A 23,406-nucleotide genomic window follows, 5' to 3' on the forward strand; every position below is an offset into this window, starting at 1 on the left:
TTCAAATTAAGAAACAAACAGATTTGGCTTCTAGCTTTACATTATAATTAATAGACTTCTTCAGGATCTAAAGGAGTTCATAAGAAAGGCCCTAATTAGGACGGAAATCTTGGACTCTTGTATAATGTGTTGAAAATAAAAGTCATATTTTATTAGGGTGTGCCAGTTTATTTTTATTATTTATTTATGTATATTTATTGCACCCCAGCATACAGTACATAGTTTTTGCATTTGAGTGCAGATACTCGAAGGACTAATATATATATATATATATATATATATATATATATATATATATAAAATGCTTTTTTGTCAAAGTATTCTTGGGGTATTATGCATTGCCACTTTGTCATCCAGCTATGAGTATTATACATGGAATTGCCAATGTGTGCATTTATATATTTACTGAGGGTGTATCTGTATAATATTATCTGTCGCTGGATTTCACTCTGAAAATCTGGTCACCTTATCCCAATACCTCTGGGAAACAGTTGCCAATGTAAAAACATTCTAAAAATGTATTATTTACATATAGCATTGGTACCAAGGTGCATCTGGAGACCAATGTGCTCAACACCTCACTCTTCACATAGACACGTTCTAGCTTTCACAAATAATTCCCTCCCAATGTCAATCCTACATTCTACCAATGTCTATGCTTTTAAATGATCCCTTTAAATACATTTAGTTAAAGAACATTACCTTTATATAGCTTAGTATTTCTTCAGAGTACAATACATGCCACTACCATATGCAATGATGCATCTCATATTTTTCTAATTACTGATCTCTTCCATCTTTTCACCTTGTGTCTCATACCCCCTTTTCCTTTAAGATTGTAAGGTCTGGTGAGAAGACTCTCTTTACCTCTTGTATCAGTTACCAGCTCTGCTCTGGTATGCAATTAGTGATAAGCAAATCTATCCCATTTCATTTCGCAGAAAAATTTGAGAAACTGTGTAAAAATTCTTGAAACGGAGAAATATTTGTGAAATGCGGGTACCGTACAATTCTTTTGACGCTAACATGCCTTTTTTGATGTGAAAAAAAAAATGCTTATCGCTATATGCAATCTGTATGTTCAACCTGATCCCACATCTTTTGCACAGCACTGCAGAATATGTTGGTTCTTTATAAATATGTGTTTATAATGATCATCATTATAGATATCATCATCATAGATTCAGGGCTATCACTTCACTCCTATGTGCTGCCCTGTGCTCCAGAAGTGGCAATAAATGTTCAACCAGTAGGAGACTTACTTTAAACTACAGCACAGCTAAAGCATAGACCAGTGATCCGCAACCAGTGCCCCGTGAGCAACATGTTGCTCACCAACCCATGGGATGTTGCTCTCTGACTTGGTGGCAAGTTTTGGTTGAATAAAAACAAGGTTTACTACCAAATAAAGCCTCATGTAAGCTGATGGTGTGCATAAAGGCAACCTAAGAGCCAATCTTAGCCCTTATTTAGCACCTCTATGAACTTTCATGATGATTGTGTTGTTCTCCAAGTCTTTTTACATTTGACTGTTGCTGGCAAGTAAAAAAGGTTGGGGATCCCTGGCTTAGACTATGCAAATAGGGTTAATATTGCATCCTAAAATAAATAAATAATTAATAAATAATTAATAAACGAGAAGCAACAGTCACTTCTTTGACCTTATCTTATATAATGTGGTGCATCTCCCTCCTGCTGCAGCAACCTCACTTCCAGCAGCTACAATCCCCATTCCCCCACTACTGCTTGTCATGGACTGCTTCCACTTGCTTTATATAACTTAATGTTAGACAGGACAGGTGGGACGAGCCATATAGTAATTTTATTTATTATTGTGACACCTAGCTGCAGTGCCCTAGGCAGCTGCCTACTATGCCTACCTCTAGTTCCGGCGCTGGATCACACAGATACTGTATATATATATTTTATTACTTTTTGGAAAATATTTCTGACAGGTACGGTGCTTCTCACCTACTAAACTAGCCTAGCAAAGTCATTGTAACTATTACATCATATACAAGTTTAAGACACAAAGCTGAATTTCCACTACAACAAACTCTACTGCATTTGTATGCAGAGCTATAAAGAAAAATGGATTAAAGCTGTGATGTATTTCCTAATAACACAGCACAAAAACATATGTTATTTTCCTAAGAAATAGCTCTTTTACATAAATTTGCTATAAGACTCCATTCACGAAATTGCATCAATTACAGTATATCATAAGTTAAAATCCACTGTCACATTTAGGAAATTAGATTCATTTGGATTAGTGGGCATTTTACTAGAGCTGGACTAATAGATTATTTTAGTCAAATGAAATGATTCAACATGATTAATATTTACTTTTTAGCCAGCTATTTTTCCTGTGTAAAAGGAAATGGAACTGTATAGTGAATATTAAAGTCTGCATTTATTAAGGTGGCAAAATAAAAGGATTAGAGGCATCCATTTTGACATTACTTTCCTTTATTGATTGAGATATTAAAGATAAACTTTCTGCATAAAGAGGAAATAAGAGGCTTCTAACTACAGCAATATGGTGATATGGTGAAGGAAAACATATTATTCATACTGAATAATGTTTTTTAATATACTTGTAGAGTATTTAAGAAGAATAGTATAATAGAGGATTCTATAATAAAGTACAAAGTCCTTCTTAGAGAACAATTTGCTCATTATTTTCATCCATACACCTTCAATCATTACCTTTAATAAGTTGCAAATAAAGGTGCAGATATGCATAAGAGGTTCAAATCATTCTTGTGAAATCACCATTATGTGCATTATACTTTTCTTTCTTTAGCATGTCTCTGCATTTACACAAAATACCTACATAGCTGCTGTATAGAGAGGGACCAGGGTTCGAATGCTACAATTAAACATTTAGCTATTTAATTCAATTAAAAGCTATACAAAACTATGAATTAATTGAATGAAGAGATACTGCTGCTGCAGGACCTTATGCTTTCAATAATAATGCAGGACTGTAGATTTTGCACCAAAATAAAGTTGCTTAGGGGCACGAAGACTTTTAAGGGCACTGTAATAAGATTTTGCCCAGGTGTAGTAACCCATAGAAACCAGTAAGAAGTTTCATTAAAAAATATGGGCAAAAATACTATTTGCCAATTTAATTGTTATCAGTAAATAGAGGGCTTATTTATGTCTGCAAGTGCAATTGGCGTCCTCACAATTTCCTGCAGCCAGTTGCATGTAACACCATTTTCATTAAAGGTACTTGTGTCAAAATGCACTCCTTACACTGCCGTAAAGTTGTGCTTGGAGCAGTTCAGTTCTTCCTGCCTTCCGAATCTAAATCAGGTGTTCTGAATTGAGAATTGATAATTAGGTGGTAGTTCCAGGGTCCTGCACCTAAAGAATTGGGGGCAAACTTCACTCACACCCCGAACAATGAAAATGATAACATGTTGGACATGGCACAATTGCGCCAGTCCCTTGTGACCGCAATGATGCTTGAATTCTGGGGAAAACAAGCTGCATTGTGTGAAAAAAAATATGCTGATTAAGCTCGAAATTGTACTTTGCTCACTGCACTTGTGAACAGAAATGAGCCCTTACATCTGTAGCAAATGTTGCACTTTTATGATATAACCCTCATTAACTTTATTATATGCTTAAAGAACATGTACAGTGATGCTTTTCATATAGTGCCAATACAAAATATTATATATAATATGTTCTATTGCAAATTTGTTTATCTATGGAAATTCAATATGTTCATGCAACAAGGTTTATTTACATCAGCAAGATGATTCTTTTTAGTGTTGATTAAAGTGGAGAACTTTAAACAAAATTGTTTTGCAGGGCGGAATAGTGAACTTTTTTATTTCCTTGGTTTTCATTTTAAGGACATGTACAACATTTCAGCTGTAAATGGTAAACTGACTACAAAGCCTCTCAGGCAGTGTGCAGAATGGAAAGAGCAGGCAGCATGCACTGTGACTTCAGCACAAGAGATAAAGGAAAATACACATGGGTCACTGGAACATCTCTTTGTTCAATATTGGAAGTGTCAAGAAGCTCTTGACTGTAAATGGTGCATAAATTTTGCTGGTCTCAGCCCATTTTAAGATTCAGTGTGAAGTCTAGCATTTATGATTGTTGGTATTGTATTTAGTAGAGAAAGAACGTTAAGGAGTATGCAATGTTTCTAGCTTCCCATTGCTGAAAACTGAATATATTGGGGTTTTCTTTGTTTTTTATATTTAATCTAATTTATTTTTTTATTTTTTTTTATATTCTTTATTTTGATTTCAAGTTTAATTAGGGTACAGAAAAGAAAGGGATGGGAAAAAGGGAATATTTGCATTAACAGTTCAGTAAATACAGCAAAAATATTCAAGACTGACAACAAGTTTTCTTCTATAGCATAAGGGTCACGTGGTTCTGTTTTCAGTTTAGATAGTTCAGGGTTATTCCTGTGTCAACAGGATTAGATGGGGTTTTAGTTAGTGAAAGTGATTTAGGGTTCCCAGAGTCTCCAATAGGTTATGCTATGGTTGAGGGCCATGTACGTGATTTCATCTAGCTTCCTAATTTCCTCTACCGAGTTTATCCATTCTAAGTATGTTGGGGGGTTTCTTGATTTCCAGTGCCTAGGGATTAACGTTTTGGCAGTGTTCAAGAGTTGTTGGGTAAGTGCACCTGCTATTACACTGTTTTTTCCTGGGATTAGGTAATCTAATTTAAATTAATTTAATTAGAAGGAAGATTTTGCAGTGACTGATTTTTGAGAAATACAAAAGCAAACATGATAGATTATGTAAAAAAAATATTGTTTCATTCATATAGATAGCACAGCTTTACAACAAAAATGTTTTATTCATATTTGTATTCATATTTTTGGTATAAGGGCATTAGGAACATTTTGTAAATGTAAATGTAATCAACTGGCTAAAAATCATGTTACTGAGAAATATGTTTGGGTCCTTGAGGCGCATCAAAGTCAAGTGTCAATGGTTGTAGATTAGTATAGCCAATTGCTTAAGATAATATCAGTCCAATCAAAGCTTTATACAGAGTGGAATGAAACCTTCAGGAAAACCACATGTAATGTACTCTGCCAACTGTCTATCTACCACTCAATATACAGCTTTAGCAGAGCAGATACTATCATTTATAAAGGCCTAGTCTAATCCATAATCTTTATCATAAAGAAATGCTAAAGCAGATAGACAGCCTTTATCAGTGTTGTGCAGAACTGGGTGACAGATGTTTTATATGATTAAATCTGTTTAATACCTGGTGTTTTAAACTGAGGGATTGATGTGTTTTTATAAATTAGAAAAGAAAATCTAAATTCTGCATTAGTTTAATAATTAAGAAAACAAAGCAGTTCTATAATGTGTGTTTCTGTTTTAGAAATATGGAAAATGAATTCTTTATCATTAACATCTGTGATCGTGCATCTTCTGATTATGGCAGTGAAGGTTAATAATGCATTTAATTCTGTTTATTCTTATTTATTAATTGTAGTAGAGTAATTGATGAATGAAAAGTGAGAACTGACTTCCTGGAAAGTCACTAATGTAAAGAAACTCACAGAACATGAATGTATGCTTTACATCACTAGTTTATAACAATTTGGCGCTGTGATTTTTAGATGTCTTTAAAGGGGACCTGTCACCCTAAAAAATAATTCCAATTTCTTTTCTATTATGTTTGTTACGCAAAATTAACTTCACATACTATATAAATGATATAAATCTTGTTTCCTTCAGTCTTGGGAATATACAATCACAGACAGCAGGCTGCTGCCATTTTGTGGGCACTGTTATTAAGGCAAACTTTGTATCACCCCAAAATCTTGTTTATGTGCCAGAACGGGGGACCTGATGCCCTTGCCCATGCACTGGCTACACAATTAGATGGGGATGAGAAGGTAGGGAGAATGTGAGTGCTGAATACAAAGTTTAAGTAATTGTCTGCCCCGCCTCTATGCCTAAGGCATAGAGGCGGGGCAGGCAGTATATGATTGACAGCTGGTATTTTTAAATGTATTTATAATGGGTTTGAATGTGTTAATATAAAAATGAATTTTGGCTTCATGTTTAATTTGAAAAGGACTTTTATTATATAGCTTTTCATAGCATATCTTGTTAAGGCAGTTTGGGCCTCTACTGTACCTTAAATACCAGGGCCTATTTTAAATATCCATTCCAGACCTTCCTATAAGTAATGGGATATGAACAACAGAGAAATCTTTCAGTAGGCTTGGCAGATTTGTGCAGCCTTAAAATGTAATTATTATAACTTATTTTATAAGGGGATACAGTGTGCTAGTGTGAGTATCAAATGATATAAATCTCAAATCTGCAGAATGTGTAATAGCCTCATTCTGCTCTTCCATAAATGCATGTTTTCAGGGTATAGTATTAAGCTATGTGATATTGAATTTGTGTGTGTTGCTTAATTTGCCAGTGCTGGGATTTATGACCCGAGGACATGTAAAATGTTTTAACCAGTGATGAGCACAAATTTGTGAAATTTCACAGAAAGTTTGAAAATAATGTTTTTTTTTTCTCTGCAGTAGCATGTACAAATCCTACCTTGATAGTGAAACTCCTTTCCACTATGCTAAAACTCACAGAAATAAAAACTCCAATAAGAGCACTTTTAGACAGACAGGGGGTGGTCTGGGGAGGGCTCCTAACTGGTTAATGTGGTAAGCAGAACATAATTATGATGACAGTGTCTCTAACTATTGTGCTATTGTACTGTGCTTTTTTCCAACACAAAAACCTGTGGTTTTTTTTTTTTTTTTTTTGCAAAACAAAACATACGGCAAACTTTTAGGGTGGATTCACAAAAATTTGCATCACTACAGAAAACACAAATGTTGCCCCCAAACTTACCACACAAATAAATTAATTCATCCCTAGCTTTAACATTTTTGTTTTAGTATTTGCAACCAGCTCTGCTGTCTTCCATCTCTTGCGCTAACAAAGTCTACCTAGTCAGTGAATAATACATATTAATGACTTGTCAACAAAGATTTGGTTCTGTAAATTAACTACTCGTATCTTTAAACAAAAGGATCTTGCTTTCTACATGACCTTATGTGGAACTTCTTTTATCAATTTCCCATTGATACTCAAAAAAACTAATAGCCTCAAATTGAGATGCCACAGTTTAGGTACTTGGAAAAAAATACATTGGGTCAGTGTTTTGCACAGCACCTTTATGCCCTGTAGAATAGTTTATTTAGATGTTTTAATAAATCTTTCAGTGCATTAGAAGCACAATATAACAAAGCATGATAAATTAATTAAGTAGTGTACACAAATGCACTCCTGAGAGCAGCTATAAAACTAGCAGCATACAAGTGAAATAAGAATGTTGTAAATTATCTCATCATATGAGCATTCTATCACAGCAGGTTAAATCCACCTTTGAACACCATCTTTAAATGACTAAAAGATAGGGGTACAAATCACCATACCATATAGTCTTTAGAAGAATCTAGTCTGACCAGTGCTTACAATATATTGTGCATTACATGTTTTTTGTTTTTTTTTACATAATAATACCATTGTTGTCAGCAACAATCGTATTATGCCATAAAAAAGTAAATTTTGACATAGTGTCGCCTTAGCTACAGAAATTAAGAACTTTTCAAAAATACAGAAAATATAGGGTTTTTGCTTATTTTTCGTATTCATGTATGTTACTTCCTTAAACATACAGAAAAATAATGTAACAATAATATTTCATATCATATAAAATATTAGTTAGCCTTGTATACAACGTTGTACATGTGAATCAATGCAAATTGCTACCATATTATCAAAAGACTGCAAAAGAACACACATTTAGATGGTGTTGGATTTGTTTTCATGAAACAAAAAGGATGTTATCATGAAATTATTTTTGAAACAAACTGATTTCTGAAGTTGACTCATAAAGGGCCATTTATCAACATTCTGATTTTAGTGGTTTTATGGTTTTCAAACCATAAAAACATATTTACACTAAAACCGCGAATGTCTAGTCATTTATTAAAAGTTCGGAATATAAAAAGGGCAAATAAAATAAAAATTCTGAACAAAATAAAGATTGTTACAATTTGCCTAGAACATATAGCACATATACCTATGAGGAGTGCTCTGGTTAGGAGCACTCTGCTTCATATCAGAGATGGCGAATATAGGACTTTTTCTCTGAGTACCTCGGTGAGTCCTAAATTGACTTTCTGATCTGATTTACTGGTTCTTGACTCTGCTATTCTGTTTTGGCTGCATTGATTGCCGCCTGTTACAATCTTTTGCTTAACCCCTTGGATACCACATACTAGATTTTCTGAACTCAGCTGATGGGCGAAATAATTTGCCAGACATGCATTTGTGGCGAATTTCCATATTTCGCCATTAGCTGATTATCTTGCGAAATGGGAGTCAAAATTTGCACATAAAGATTTGGTGCGTGACAAAGAATTGGCTTCTGCATAAAAGAAAATGATGGGTCAAAAAAATTTGATTTTTGTTTTTTTGATGTGCACATCATTTTTTCAACGTACTCTACAATTTTTTGACACACACGTCAAAAAAAATGATATGCACGACAAGACATTTTTGCCTTTTTGCAGATTTTTCAACAGATTCACTCATCACTAGTCAGACACAGTTCTTCTTCCCTCTAAACATTCCCTTTTCCTCTGCAGATATATACAGTACTATGTAATACTTGGTGCTTTTTGCAACTAATACAACATCCTAACAACCCACCTATATTAAGGAATAGTACTAAAATTGAAAGGACCCAGGTGATAAGTGGGGGTGGTCAGAACTTTAGATGACTATGGAAGCTGTAAAACATGTATGTACTGTATACATCTGTTCTTTAAAGTTTATACAAAGCTTTATTTGCCTTTAATTAGAATAAATAAGTAGTGATGAGAAAAATTATTGAGCCAGTGTAGATTTACTGTAAAAACTCTGCATTTTAGCCATCCATGAATATTTTTACAACCATAAAATGTAGCCACGTAAAACCTGTGGTGACAAAATGCCCATTGACTTCAATGCATTTCACAAATTTTCCCATGGTTTCGCAAATTCTTCCAGCAAAACAAAATGGTACAGATTTGTTCATCACTATAAGATAAGATGAGTGGGTGATATAAAGTCTATTTATTAAAGCACTAAAGTACTTTTACTAAGTACTTTTTTATTAGTACGTAAAATTATACTAAAATTAGATTTTATCTCAGAAAAGAGATGCAGAACCATTTGCCTTAAGAAAAACATGCAATTATTTAATGACGTGGTTAAGTATAAAGGTATTAACAATTCCTGCTTACAACAAATAGTATAAAAAGCTCCCGTAGTACTATGAGATTAATGATTTAACAGTATGACACTGGTCTAGTCATCCATTACTGGATGGTTACTATAGTTCTTTTGATATTATTGGTAATATTTTAATTCTTTAATAATACCAACACACTTTGAATTACAAAATGAAATGTATCAAAGACTCTATAAAAGCCTGATCAATTTCACCAAAATTTTGATTCACAACTGTAATTCACTATTAATGCCTTCCCCTCCAAAAACTGTTGTCTCCAGTCTAGAGCATCCACTCTTCTTCTGCCATGCCAGTCTGTACAAAGCCTTCCGCTACTGTACACTGGCTTTCAGGATAAAACTCCAATTAATTACCCTGACATTCAAAGTAGCTTATAGCCTTACTCCTCCCTATATCTCTGAACATATCTCCAACTACTCACTCAACTGCTCATTATGTTCTTCTGATATACTTCTCAACATCTTGCTCATTTCCTCTTCACATATACATGCATGGAATGCCCTTTGACCTGACTTTTTCCACAATCTCTCTGCTTTAAAACGATATCATAAAACAAATTTCTTTATAGATTGGGCAATCATTCTTTCATTTTACTGTGCCAGTAAATGCAATGCTCAATGCCACATCTCTCATTTTGCTGACTCCTGCTTTTGCTCACCCCCTACCTTGTGTCTCATACCACTTTTTACTTGTACAACCCTTTTTACCTCTTGTATGGGACACTATTTGTATATCAACAAATCTGTATGTTTAGTGTATATGGCCATGTATTGGACAAAGCCAAAGAATATGATGCAAGCTATATTTATGTAATTATTCACATATGTGCTATCAACCCATTATTACTAATAATACATTATATATATATATATATATATATATATATATATAAAAATATCATATTACATTAAAATTATCTCAAAAAGGTCCACGTATTCTGAAAGAAAAGATTCATAAATTAGATTATTTCAAATGTATCAAAGAAATAACGAAAATAAAAACCAGTGTTCTACTTAGCATCATACTTTACATTTCAAACATCCAAATTTTGTATTGATCTGCTTCTAACACTACCTGGACAGAGGGCAGTGTTATTGCAAACCCTTGTTTCTCTTAAGGGGCTGCTGCAGTGTGTCCCGTAAGGTGGTACACAAGTTCTGGTTCGCACCTGCGACCCTTGACCACAAGTAACTGAACATGTACTCCACTGGGACCACTCTTCAACACCAGATTCACCTGTGTGCAAGACAACAAATAAAAATGAATACAGCCTTAAATGTCAGTATATTGTACTGCAGTGAAGTGGCTAAGCTTTACACAATAACATTATGACAATTGCATGCATTCAGTGCCTTTTCAGTGCCTGATTGTTTTCTGATACACTGCAGTTATTATATATATAATAGCCTTAGAACATTGATCATAATAGCAACAGGATGAAGGGTTTATGCCAATATTATAAATATAACATACTTCAAACACTGTAAGGCACAGTTTGATTTTAAAAATATGGATTAACGCAAATTAAAAAGGACTAACAGAAAGCATATGAAGAGAAAATGAGAGTCCAACAGAAAATATCTATCAGTCTATCTGCCTATGTATATGCCTAGTTATTGTCCAAATTACTGTAACTTATTATTAACAAATAAATTCTCACTTGACTTAAATTACCTTATTTTTCTATCTGGCATAACCAGAATGCTTAACCCCACTTCCTTGTAAAAACAAAGTCTTTTTTCCCCACATAATCCTCATCAGAATTCTATCACATTAGAGAACTGTATAAAGCTATTTATAGATGAGATTGCTCCCACTGAGTCATTTTATCTTAAGTTATGTAACTTTATGCTAATTTATTCTATAAATGTGATTTAATTAACAATCTAAATTACCCCTCTGCTTGATAAATCAGTTCCCTGGATAAATATTTAAAAATATTTTTATCAGTTCTTAAGAAATGCAGTTTTTAAATTAAGCAAACTTTAAGTGCTATATATATATATATATATAGAAACAACAACAAGAGATCCTCTGCACTCACCCATTATCAATATATAAGAACATTTCCCTTTTTTTGCTATATATATATATATATATATATATATATATATATGGAGATAAATGAAAGATAACAAAGTATGTCAGTTTTAATACACATTATTGGAGCAGTCACGTGCATTTAATGTGCCCTTTTTATATTATCATAAACCTCTTTTGGAGCTCTGATTTAACTTACAAGTTTTTCTGTAAGAGCTTGTTTTATGCGACTGTAAACAGACAATATTAATTTGAGATCAAGCAATCCTTTACTAGTGTATAATTAAATTAATTAGCAGTTTCAGAAAAAGAAAGGTTCATTTCAATACAAATTTTACAACTAGATTTTAATTAACTTTACTGTATGGAGCTGCAGGACCAAGTGCTGCTAAAGCGAGGCATTAAGAGTTATGCATCATTAAGTATTCAAGGTTAAGCTACGTTTTGAAATTGTTAGCATATTATAGAAGGACCTAGTCTAAGCAACTTTTCAGTTGGTCCTTATTTGTTAAAGGAGACATATTGGATAAATGAAAAAAACCCTAATTTTGTAGGCAATTATGAATAAAATATGGTGCTGGTTTTACTTTTGGCTAAATATTAATCTTATCTGTTTACTAACTGCCCCTGCCAGAAGCCCAGCAGGAGGGGGATAGCCAATCACAGTCTTGCACTCACACAAGCAATGACAGGCTTCAGTTCCCTATCAGGTCAGCCTAGCTGCTGATCCTATCCTACAGTGCCAGTACTGAGTGCCACCGGCTCCCCTGCACATCCAGAGAATTCAGCCAGCAGGAAGTGGAACAGATGGGCGGGACTAGTGGGGTTTTGGTGGAATTTCTCAATAAATCAGTCCGAAACACAACTTTTTTAAGCACAATCCTTCTATATTTAGAGAAGTATAATTCCCTGGTAGATTCTTAATTTTTAGATTATATGTCTCCTTTAATGTAAATGTTCCTATTCTGCCTCTTTTCAGAATGCAACTGAAAATTGTGTCTGGTTGTCAGGGTCATTGACCCAGGCACGCTATTTTTCATCTTGAACTTGTATTTTAAAACTGCTCCCTTGTTGCTTGGGTAATTACTCACTAGCAACCATTTAAACTACAAGATTGTCAGAAGCAGAACAAAAAGTAAATCATTTTAAAAAGACAAAGAATAATAATTTAAGAACAATTGAAAACTCACTTACTATTCTTTCATCCATAAGATACTAAGGGGCTAATTAAACAATGTTGGAATTCAACTTTTTGTGTGATTCAAATTTTTTTTGCACTAAAACTCCTGAAATCTAATTAGGGTTATAAAAATTTGAACATTGGATATTTATTAAGCGCAAACAATTTTTAAAAAACTCAATGTAGAACTCAGTAGAACTCAGTAGAACTTGACCATCTAAAAGATCATGTAGAAGTCAATGGAAGTTTTAAACCCATTAAAATTGATAAGTAGAGTATGAATTTGATTCAAGTTTTTATCACTGTTTTAATTGATCGAGATTCCCAGATTTAAATTTTTAAAAAATAAGTGAACATTCAAGTTTGGTAAAATAACTCCAAAAAATACACTTAGGGGCACATTTACTAAGACACGAATCAGAACCGAATTGGAAAAATTTCGATTTGAAAACGAACATTTTGCGACTTTTTCGTATTTTTTGCGATTTTTTCGGCGTCTTTACGACTTTTCGGAAATTGTCGCGATTTTTTCGTTACCAATACGATTTGCGTGAAAAAACGCGATTTTTTCGTAGCCATTCCGAAAGTTGCGCAAAATCTGCCGATTTTTTCGTAGCGTTAAAACTTGCGCCTTTTTCGTAGCGTTAAAACTTAAAAGGTGCGACGTTTCGCGCAAGTTTTAATGCTACGAAAAAAATCGCCAGATTTTGCGCAAGTTTTAACGCTACGAAAAATCGCCAGATTTTGCGCAACTTTCGGAATGGCTACGAAAAACTCGCGTTTTTTCGCACAAATCGTATTAGTAACGAAAAAGTCGCGACAATTTTCCGAAAAAAACGCAAAATACCGATCATTACAAAAAAAACGCAATCGGACGCATTCGGCCCGTTCGTGGGTTAGTAAATGTGCCCCTAAAATCCCCAAATTTACAAAGGTTCATGTTAAGGAGAACAACCCTTTAAACATCAGAATTTTAAAATTGGAATTAATTGCCAACCTTCTAATAAACATTTTAATATCTTTCACATTATCTATGTGTTCAGTAATTCAGGTCCATAGTTTGGCTAAGCAAATGTGTTCCTCTGAAGCATTTCATGCAATTGGATGCAAAACTAGCAGAGATGGCATGACTCTGCTCATTGCTTATCCCAAAGAATTGCTAATTACAAGCTTGTATACACAAATAAAGTGGTTGTGTAAATAAACATGCCTGCATATTCATACACTGGAAAATCAAAATCATTGCTATCAAGAAGTATTAAAACCAAACACATTTTATTTATGGTGGTGTTGTGGTTTTATTACAGTGATTTTCAATCTGTACCTCTGCATCAGCTGGTAGTGAGATTGTTAGCTATGTAGTTAAACCACAGCCATATGCCAATTTATAAGTCCCTTTTACATTTCTGTCTTTCCTTATCTATACTTCTTTTCCCTATATTATCTTCATATTATTAACCATCTCTTATTTTGTTACAGGGATTAATAAATAGGGATACACTGAATCCAGGATTTAGTTCAGAATTCGGGCAAGATTCATCATTTTTTAGCAGGATTCGGATTTAGCCGAATCCACGCTTCTGGCCGAACCGAATCCAAATCCTTAAAATCACCTTTTTGTCACATAAACACGGAAGTTGAAAATGTTTCACCACAGACACGTCTGTATCCTAATTTGCATATGTAAATGTGCATATGCAAATTTGGATTCAGATTTGGGAGAACCCTGGATCCTTCGTAAAAGATTTGGGTAAATACCGAACCGAATCCAAAGTGGATTCTGTGCATCCCTATTAATAAATCAATACTATTAACAATGCCACTCAGTAGACTCATCTTATCCTCTTTATTGCATTGTCTATTGGCAAGAAAGAAACACCTTAAGCTCTAAAAGGGAGGGGGGCGTGGTTTAATGCTCTAGTCTCTCAGTTTAAGAAATCAGTTATTGAAACCACACATAAGTTCCTCAACAGTTCTGTATTGGATTACCTTGGCTTTTTAATTTAAAAACCTGAAAAAAGATTGGCAGAAAGCCGAGGTAATTTTATATAGAAAGCATGGATGAGGTCAGGAAGTCACACATGCTTTCGGAACCTTGCTCTAGTCAGGAGGCTCTAGCTTTATAAAATCAGACTCTAAATGTAATTTGATTATAATCTGTTCTATTAAAAACTGCAGAAAGTATGCACAATTATAAGCCTATTTTCATATGGTTTATGGAGAAAAATAAGGGGAAATAACTTTACAATACTAGTGACGGGCAAAGTTGGAATTTACAGCAAAGGAGTACTTTGAAATACAAATATCTTTAGTTGCAAGAAGTATTATTCATTATTTAAACTTCAAACTTGTATTATTTCCATGTATACATTTATTTATTTATTAGAAGCATTACATTTCTACATTTTCTAGGAGGGAAAATATTTTATATTTATTTTTTGTTTCCTATATATATATATATAGGTCACCTGGAACTACATTTAGCAGCACCCTTGAATCTCTATAGGGGAGATTTATCAACGTTCAAGTTTTTTTTCCAGGAGTTTTTATGTGTTAAAAAAAACTTGAACTCAAATTATGTTTCAAAAACTTGAATGTCTGGTGTGCAGAAAACACAAATGTAAAAATTTGCCATCTAAAAGCTTGCAAGTTTCTAAAAAAAGTTAATGGGAGTTGTTCTAGGCAAAGTCTAGCTATATTTTTAAATGCAAATTTTTTGCAAGTTTGTAAACTCAAAAAATGTGTGTGTTTGTGTGAGTGTATTTTCCTGATACCACACTGTAAAATATTTTTGAATATTCCTTATTTTCTTATAGTTAATCTCATGAGAACTATTACAAAACCTTATATTATCTTATATTTGGGACAGCTCAATAACAGTATTACATATATTTGTACAATAAACAGATACATTAAGGCTCAGTTACAAATTCCTGTGCCAGTTCAAAGCATAAGTATTGTAAATGCATTTAAAGGAGAAGAAAAGGCATTTTGGCATTTTATTGCCAATAAATTTATCACAATAGTGCAAGCTACAACACTATATTTATTCTGTAGAAAGCTTTAGTAGCCCCCTCTGTTTATTTAAAATAGCAGCTGCCATTTTAGCTTGGTCTTAGTAGCTTCCCTACTGTAAATCTGACTGGTGGTAGCTCAGATTACACAGCACAGTTGGAAGGGAGAGAGAAAGAGGACGGGAGGGGGAGAAGGAGAAGGGAGGGGGAGAGAGGAGAAAGTAGCAAACTGAGCAGAATCGTGTCATGCCCTGAAGGATTTTTCTGAAAGCAGGAAGTCTGACACAGAAGAACATGTATACAGAGGAAGAAACTAAATCCTGTGTTTCTTGTGATAGAGAATTCAGTGCAGCTTTACTGTTAGTGCTTATGGCTGTATTTTCATATACCTTTCTGATAAAGCTTACTTAGTTTTTACCTTTTCTTCTCCTTATAGCATTACTTATAATACATGCTTCTCTATATTTGCACTTTGCTCAGTGAGGTTCAAGAAAAAAAATCTAAGGCACACTCATGCAGTAAAGGGTAGATGGAATTAAAAACTACCTTGAAATGGTTATTTCCAGTGCACTCTTAGCACACTGTGCCTACATATGCAATTGCATGTTGTAAATGATACGCAAATGTTAATTCTGGTGCATCGCTTTACTAGAATGATGCTCACACATTGTTGCAAAAAAACTGCAAATGCAGCTTGCTAATTTTGCAACTACATTGGTAAATCTCACACTAATTGTGGCACACAGCCACTATATCACAGAGGAGAAACTACTACATTGTGGGTAAAGGATGTGGTATTTTTGGTGTTTATTGTTTATCTAGGGCATTGTACTTGCACTTGTAAATTAAGTCCTTCTGTATATTTCTCTATTTAATTATTATTTATATATTATTTGTTTTCATTGTCATTTGTCTGTTTGCTGTAATTAACAATTTAGTTGTACTTTGTCTGCCTATGTGTCTGCATATATATATATATATATATATATAAATATATATATATACAGGTATTGGACCCCTTATCCGGAAACCCGTTATCCAGAAAGCTCCGAATTACGGAAAGCCCGTCTCCCATAGACCCAATTTTAATCAAATAATGCAGAATTTTAAAACTGATTTCCTTTTTCTATGTAGAAATAAAACAGTACCTTGTAATTGATCCAAACTAAGATAGAAATAATCCTTATTGGATGCAAAAGGTTCCTATTGGGTTTATATATATATATATATATACATACATATATACTATCTTTCTTTATATATTTTACATTTCTAAAGAGCACACCTGTTTTGAACCCAGTACATGCACAACTGAATATCAATTCATGCTTGCAAGGAAAAGGGACAACATGATGTCTGCTTTCATGCAAAAATAACCATGAGAGTAAAACATGTAATGGTGACAAGACAATGCATATTTGAGGATCAAAAGATGGATATTAGTGTTTGAGCTTTAGTATAAATACTGGAGGATCAAAAGTTGGAAATTAGTATTTGAGCTTCAATGGAAAGCAAATGAAATTCATCAAATAAACATAAAGGTATATCTAAATAATAACTGAAAATTCTCTTTCAATATTTTGCCAAAAAAAGTAGAAAGTATTCACATTATTATGATTATTTCATTATTCATTTGTACTGATTTTGAACTAACAAACTAACTAACTTGATGCACATTTTATCTGCCTTATTTCAGACCCAAGTTAACATGATCATTTTTTGGTTCTACTATTAATTAAGTTGGAGTAAATAGACCTTTATTTGAATCAAGCACAGAGCTAAAAAAGTAACTTTAGCTGTGTGGAGTCTTCCTATGCAATCACAATTGTGAATTGCCATGGCTAAGACTAGTGATGGGCAAAATAATTCAGCAGGCATGGATTCGCTGTGGTAAAATTTACTGTGCAACACAAAATGGGCACCCACGTAAAAAAAATTGTTGCACGCGTAAAAAAAAGTTGCGCAACAAATTTTTTTACATGTCATTTTTAGCATTTTGCTAATTTTTCTCCATTTTGCGGGACAGATTAGCTCATCACTAGCTAAAACCAAACTGATATTAGCATGAATTAGTGTCTGCTTTTTAACTCTCCCTTACAGTTTGGAAGTATTTAGCATAGTTATGAAGTTAGTAAATTAATAAACAAGTTACAAGATGGTCCTTGTCATCAATCTATTATCATATATATTTACCAAATATTTGTAAAATACATAGAGGCAGAAATTCAAATTTTGGTGGACTCAATCCAACTGGGTAATCAATTCAATAAATATTTCTAAAAATCTATATTAATCTGAATCTCCAGGATTCAAAATCCCAGATCAGCCAAAAGAATGACTAGTGTGGGGCTGTTGAATAGAAGACTATAGGTAAATATACAATTTATATTTTAAAAAAAAAAATCTCAAGTGGATTTGATTATTGTCAGTATTGATCTAATTCACTTTTATTGGTGTCCTGTAAAATCAAATCTATTCATAATTAATAATATGATTGTTAAAAAAACTTTCCCCTTAGTTGTACTGTATTTGTAACTTATACATGTTTAACATATTACATATGGCTTGGTATTGCATGTACTAAAAAATCTTATGCATATTGTACGTTTTATGAATATGCCTGTAAGTCATTTTGCTCTTAAATAGTGGCCGCTTTATTTTGGGGCCTGGTCAAAATGCAAACAGATTTGTGCTCTAGATAGACATTTTATGGATTTTCTCTTCAAGCTCTGAATCTGTAAATTATAATATAAATATAGATTTTTTATAAAATAAATTATCTATGTAATTTCGGATTTTACTGTTCATAAATCCTTATTTTTTTTTTTATCCTTTTCCATATATTGTTTTAGTGTGGCAGAAAGTGTTTGTTGTAAATATATAAACTCAGAGTGTCCCTGGGCTGTGGGACCTGACATTTAATAATTTTCCTAAGTAATAAATTCTGCATAGGACTGAGTTTACCTTCTTCAACGTATTTTATGTTAGAACAGGACTAGAACAACCAGAGGAAAAAACAGTACTAAATGCTCTTCAGAGTTCCGGTGACTACTTTAATCTTGCATTTTCAAGGCTGTATTAAGCTCTATAAACACAGCAGCAGATATTTGCATCTAGCTCATTACTTTCTCAAAATATACCAGCCCAATTAAAGATATATATATATATATATATATATATATATATATATATATATATATATATATATATATATATATATATAAAGGGGCATACATAAATAGGAGACAGTATATGATCAAAGTGCTTCCTATGAATCCCACACTGCCAGAGTTCCGAATTATGGAAAAGCCATCTCCCACAGACTCCATTTGAATGATTTCCTTTTTCTGTATAATGATAATAAAACAATACCTTGTAGTTGATCATAACTATATACTAAATCATATTGGTTTTATTTAATGTGTAAATTATTTTTTAGTAGACTAAACTATGCAGATTCAAATTACTGAAAGATCCCTTTTCCAGAGAGCCAAGGTTCTGAGCAAAGAAGTTCTGCAATCACTGGACTTATAAGATTTTAAACCAAGACTATTTACATGTAAAATCTTATAAGCCCCGTGAACATGGCTCTTCTTGCAACGTTGGAATGTATACATTGATGGACTGGTTGATTGACTTCACCCAGGCTGTTTGTTCTACTACATAAGTGTCAGCATTCAGATATATATATATATATATATATATATATATATATAGATATATATATTAGTGTACCATGCTGTGTGATCCTGCACCAAGGCACCAATAAAGCAATGGAGGGTTATCTTCTTATATACTCTTTCCTCAATACCCCTTTGCTCTGACAAAAACTATATATTAAGCTGGACAATTTCTATTAGAGAACACATCACCGCCACATTAAAGATTTCTAGGGTATTATGGTCTTGTTTAGCTGGGTCTGAAACAGCAGTTCTTCTGACTATGATTTTGCCTATATATATATATATATATATATATATATATATATACATGGGTCATAGCACTTAACAAATATAATAATAATAAAGTATTCAAGACAACATCAATAAAACAACACTGCACTAACTCCATTTATTGTTTTAAAATAGCTGCAAATTATCCATATACAAAATCCAATGCATTCAGCTTAGAATTTGTTGGCTCATAGGCCAGTAAAATACTCTATTTTCAGCAATACAAAATAAAACTGACTAAAAGTCTACAAACCAATACTGTTTACATAAGTAATACTGTATTTTTCTTCCAATTATTATAATGATATAAGAGGTCACATGGGAGTTCCCTTACCATATTAAGAAAATGCTGATTTTAACAATACTATAGCTAAGACGTACTAATGAAAAGAATATGGACTCATGAATTATACAAGGAATTGCATACACTGACTGTTACTAATAAGAAACAACTCTGGAAATTGGATGTTTTGTTTGAGGTCATGAAGACCAGCAAAGCTTCTAAAATCCTCAGTGATTTTTATTAAAGCATATATTACCATTAAAATACATTGTAAATTGCATTTGAAAAAAAGTAACATATTAATCATTTTAGTTAGGTTGCCTGCTAATCTCTGGTATCAAACTTTTTTGGATCATAATATTTTGAGGTGGTTTCTTCTAGCCTATTAATCTTCTAACTATAGTTGAACTGCAAAGCCAAGAACCCTTTCCAGCTCTGGTTGTCAAAGGTTTTGGGAACTGCAGTTCATCAATAAATACATGACTTCATGTTAGATATACCTGTCTTAAATATGCAAAAAATTTAATAGTACATTATTTCTAATCATTAGTGTTGTTACAAAAGGCTTAGCTTAGTAGCTTACCTTGTGGGATGACATTTTCGCATCTCATTCTCTTGATTGTATAATTCTACTTATCCTATGTTAGCATTGCCATAATTACAATTTCAGTCCTCTCTCAGAGACTGTTGTCATCTAGCAGTTGTTGAAAAACTGCATTTTATACTTCTCCGTGCTTCCCTATACATTTTTAGCAGTGGTGCTTCACTCCTTGTAATATATAGTTTTACCACAATGGTGTAATATTATTATCATAATAATATTTCTGACATAGGATATACATGATTTAGAGTGAATTACAAAACAATGAATGCAACAAAGTTTATGACCTCCCACTTTATATGATAAATTTGTTTTTTTATATATTTTAAGCTCACATGCAACTGATACTAGAATCATAAAAATTAGGGACATGCTTTCTAACACAGCATTTAAAAGTCAAAGCCTTACAAAGTATTAAAGCATCATTGGTCTACAAAAATGATGTGTTATTTGGTTATGGAGCAGATGTGTTTAGCCAGTATAATATTAGATTTTATATTAGTGAGTTATGTGAAGGAAACACCCTCAACTAAAACTATTAAGTATACTGATTTGCATGGAGATTATAGAAATAATTTCAGTGAACGTACTATACATCTTCTTATTTGTTAATCAATTTATCTATATAAATATGCCACTAGCTTTATACAATGTTTTGAAGGCTAATAAAAGACAAAAAGATTTAACTTGACAGTGTGGATAAGTAAAAAGCAAGGGATTATATCTGCTGTTTAAAATAAGCACATATGCTCAAATGAAATTCATAATGAAAGCTTTATCAAGCACTTTTCATGTATGGCTTTCATTTAAAAAAGATCACAGCATGGATGGGTTAGTTAGCGACATTTGCAATGAGTATTCTCAGTCTAATTTGCAGCTACTTTATTTATGGAACTGTAACTGGTGGGAGAAATGATTCAAAAAAAAAAAGTATCAGCTTTGGAGAAAAAAATGGACAAATATGCAGAAGGTTTATGGGAGCATGCAGTGCTTTTGCTAGAATTAATAACAGTAAGTAGAAAATGTAACTAGTGAATTACCAGTTTGTGCCATAAATTTAGCAGCATCAGCTTGTTCCTGGGGGATCTTTTTCTCATGAACAGATCTTGGTCGCTGACTTTTAATAGTATGATCTCCCATCATTCCAAATTCTAAAGACAGAATAAAGGTTTATGAGAGCTTGTGTGTAGACATTTGTTCAAAAAAGTTACAGCACGTATGTCACATGCAATATGGACCTAAACAATCTTGGTACAATTTATAAGTCAGATTATATTTGAATGTTCTCAACTGCTCAATGAGCAATAGTAATAATAAAGACTTGTTTCAAAAAAATAAAACAACATTTATCTGAGCAATTTTTACATAAAAATTACTAACACAAAAATATACATGAATGATGTTTAACATCTCAAGAACTGGGGCCATGTGCATAGGGTGAAGCGATACAGCCAATTATTTGCATCGTTTTTCTAATCAGTGCTATTCAATCCAGGGATAAGAAGTCACATGGGGTCTGTAAAATATGTAAATACAGAGGAGCACTCCAAAATTTTTAAACTAAAGCAAAGAGATTAAAAAAAAAACAAAAAAAAACTGCAAAATAAGTCAGATGTTTCACTCCTTTTCAACAAATAAGACACCAGTAATTACTGAACATTATGATGAAAAATATAAATAACTGTGTATGTGAATTAGGTTTTTCTATTTATTGTATGGTTTTTGTTACATATTAACACAACATTGTATTATGTGCTTTAGTTTTACAAGTAGTGTTTTCATTTATCTTCTTTTGTTAAATATATTGATAAGTATGTAGAGACAGAGGCCAAATCTGCTTTCTGTACCATAGGGATCAGTGTCATATTTTAAATTGTAAGGGAAACATTACTTTTTTAAAAAAGGGTTTTTTTTCAATTGAATTTATTAAATAACTAGAATAACATAGGAGTTATTTGTTATTTGTCAATAAAAAAGGAGCGGGAGAAAAGAAGCAAGGGGTGTGCAACACAAAAAAAAGGAATTGACAATCTGGGAATGCGTGTGCCCACAATGTAAATTTATCATGCAATAAAGGCAAAATAAGCACTTAGAGAACTGTATCATTTATAGGGTTTTTGTGGAATGGTGACTTACACATACCAATATACAGAACAGAATGTATACATTATCTTGGGAAATTACCTTGGCAATGTTAATTATTGGTTTGTGTATGTTATTATATCAGTAGATTAGAAAATAATTTACTGTTTTTTGCCAAAATATTTTTGTTGTCACAGCATAAGAAAAAAAAAAAAAACTGTGACCAATGAAATCTTGTTTTCTAGTTATTTATATGAACTGAATTAAAATCAGCAATTTGTGTATGATACAAATGAATGTTACATTCCTAATACATTTGTGAGTGTGGTCTTCAGTGGACTGTGCTTTTAGAAAATTCCAGATTATATTGTAATACTAAGGGGCCCATTTACTTACTCACGAACGGGCCGAATGCGCCCGATTGCGTTTTTTTCGTAATGATCAGTATTTTGCGATTTTTTTCGGAAAATTATCGCGACTTTTTCGTTACCAATACGATTTTTGCGGAAAAACGCGAGTTTTTCGTAGCCATTCCGAAAGTTGCGATTTTTTCGTAGCATAAAACTTGCGCAAAAAGTTGCGATTTTTTCGTAGTGTTAAAACTTGCGCGAAACGTCGCGCCTTTTAAGTTTTAAGATTTGTGGTTTTAAAGTAACAGTTCACTGTAAAAATGAAACTGGGTAAAATAGATAGACTGCACAAAATACATTTTTTTCTCAATTTAGTTAGTTAGGCAAAAATGTAATCTATAAGGGCTGGAGTGAGCAGATGTCTAACAATAGCCAGAACACTAGTCCCTGCTTTCAGCTCTCTAACCTCTTAGTGACACACGGGACATAACAGTTCAGCTAGTGCACAATTAAGTCAAGTACAGCTTGAGAGCTATAAAGGAGGAAGTAGTATTCTGCTAGTGATAAGTGAAT

The 23,406-nt window shown here is 32.9% G+C and overlaps 1 protein-coding gene across 4 annotated transcripts in view; it reads right to left on the reverse strand.

The window, feature by feature from the left end:
* The window catches only part of adgrb3 (adhesion G protein-coupled receptor B3), a 475,647-nt gene that overhangs the window by 274,014 nt on the left and 178,227 nt on the right, over positions 1-23,406 (reverse strand). For 3 of the 4 annotated variants that reach the window (XM_012963496.3, XM_004914501.4, XM_002936321.5), the window contains exons 3-4: positions 21,442-21,552; positions 10,405-10,566 (exon numbers count right to left, since the gene is read on the reverse strand). The exons of the other annotated variant lie outside the window; for it this stretch is intronic. In XM_012963496.3, coding sequence (XP_012818950.1) covers positions 10,405-10,566; positions 21,442-21,552 — 273 coding nt within the window. The remainder of the gene's footprint in view (positions 1-10,404; positions 10,567-21,441; positions 21,553-23,406) is intronic. 4 annotated transcript variants of the gene reach the window in all.

Source organism: Xenopus tropicalis, chromosome 5 (assembly GCF_000004195.4).
Source record: "Xenopus tropicalis strain Nigerian chromosome 5, UCB_Xtro_10.0, whole genome shotgun sequence".
Classification (NCBI taxonomy): domain Eukaryota; kingdom Metazoa; phylum Chordata; class Amphibia; order Anura; family Pipidae; genus Xenopus; species Xenopus tropicalis.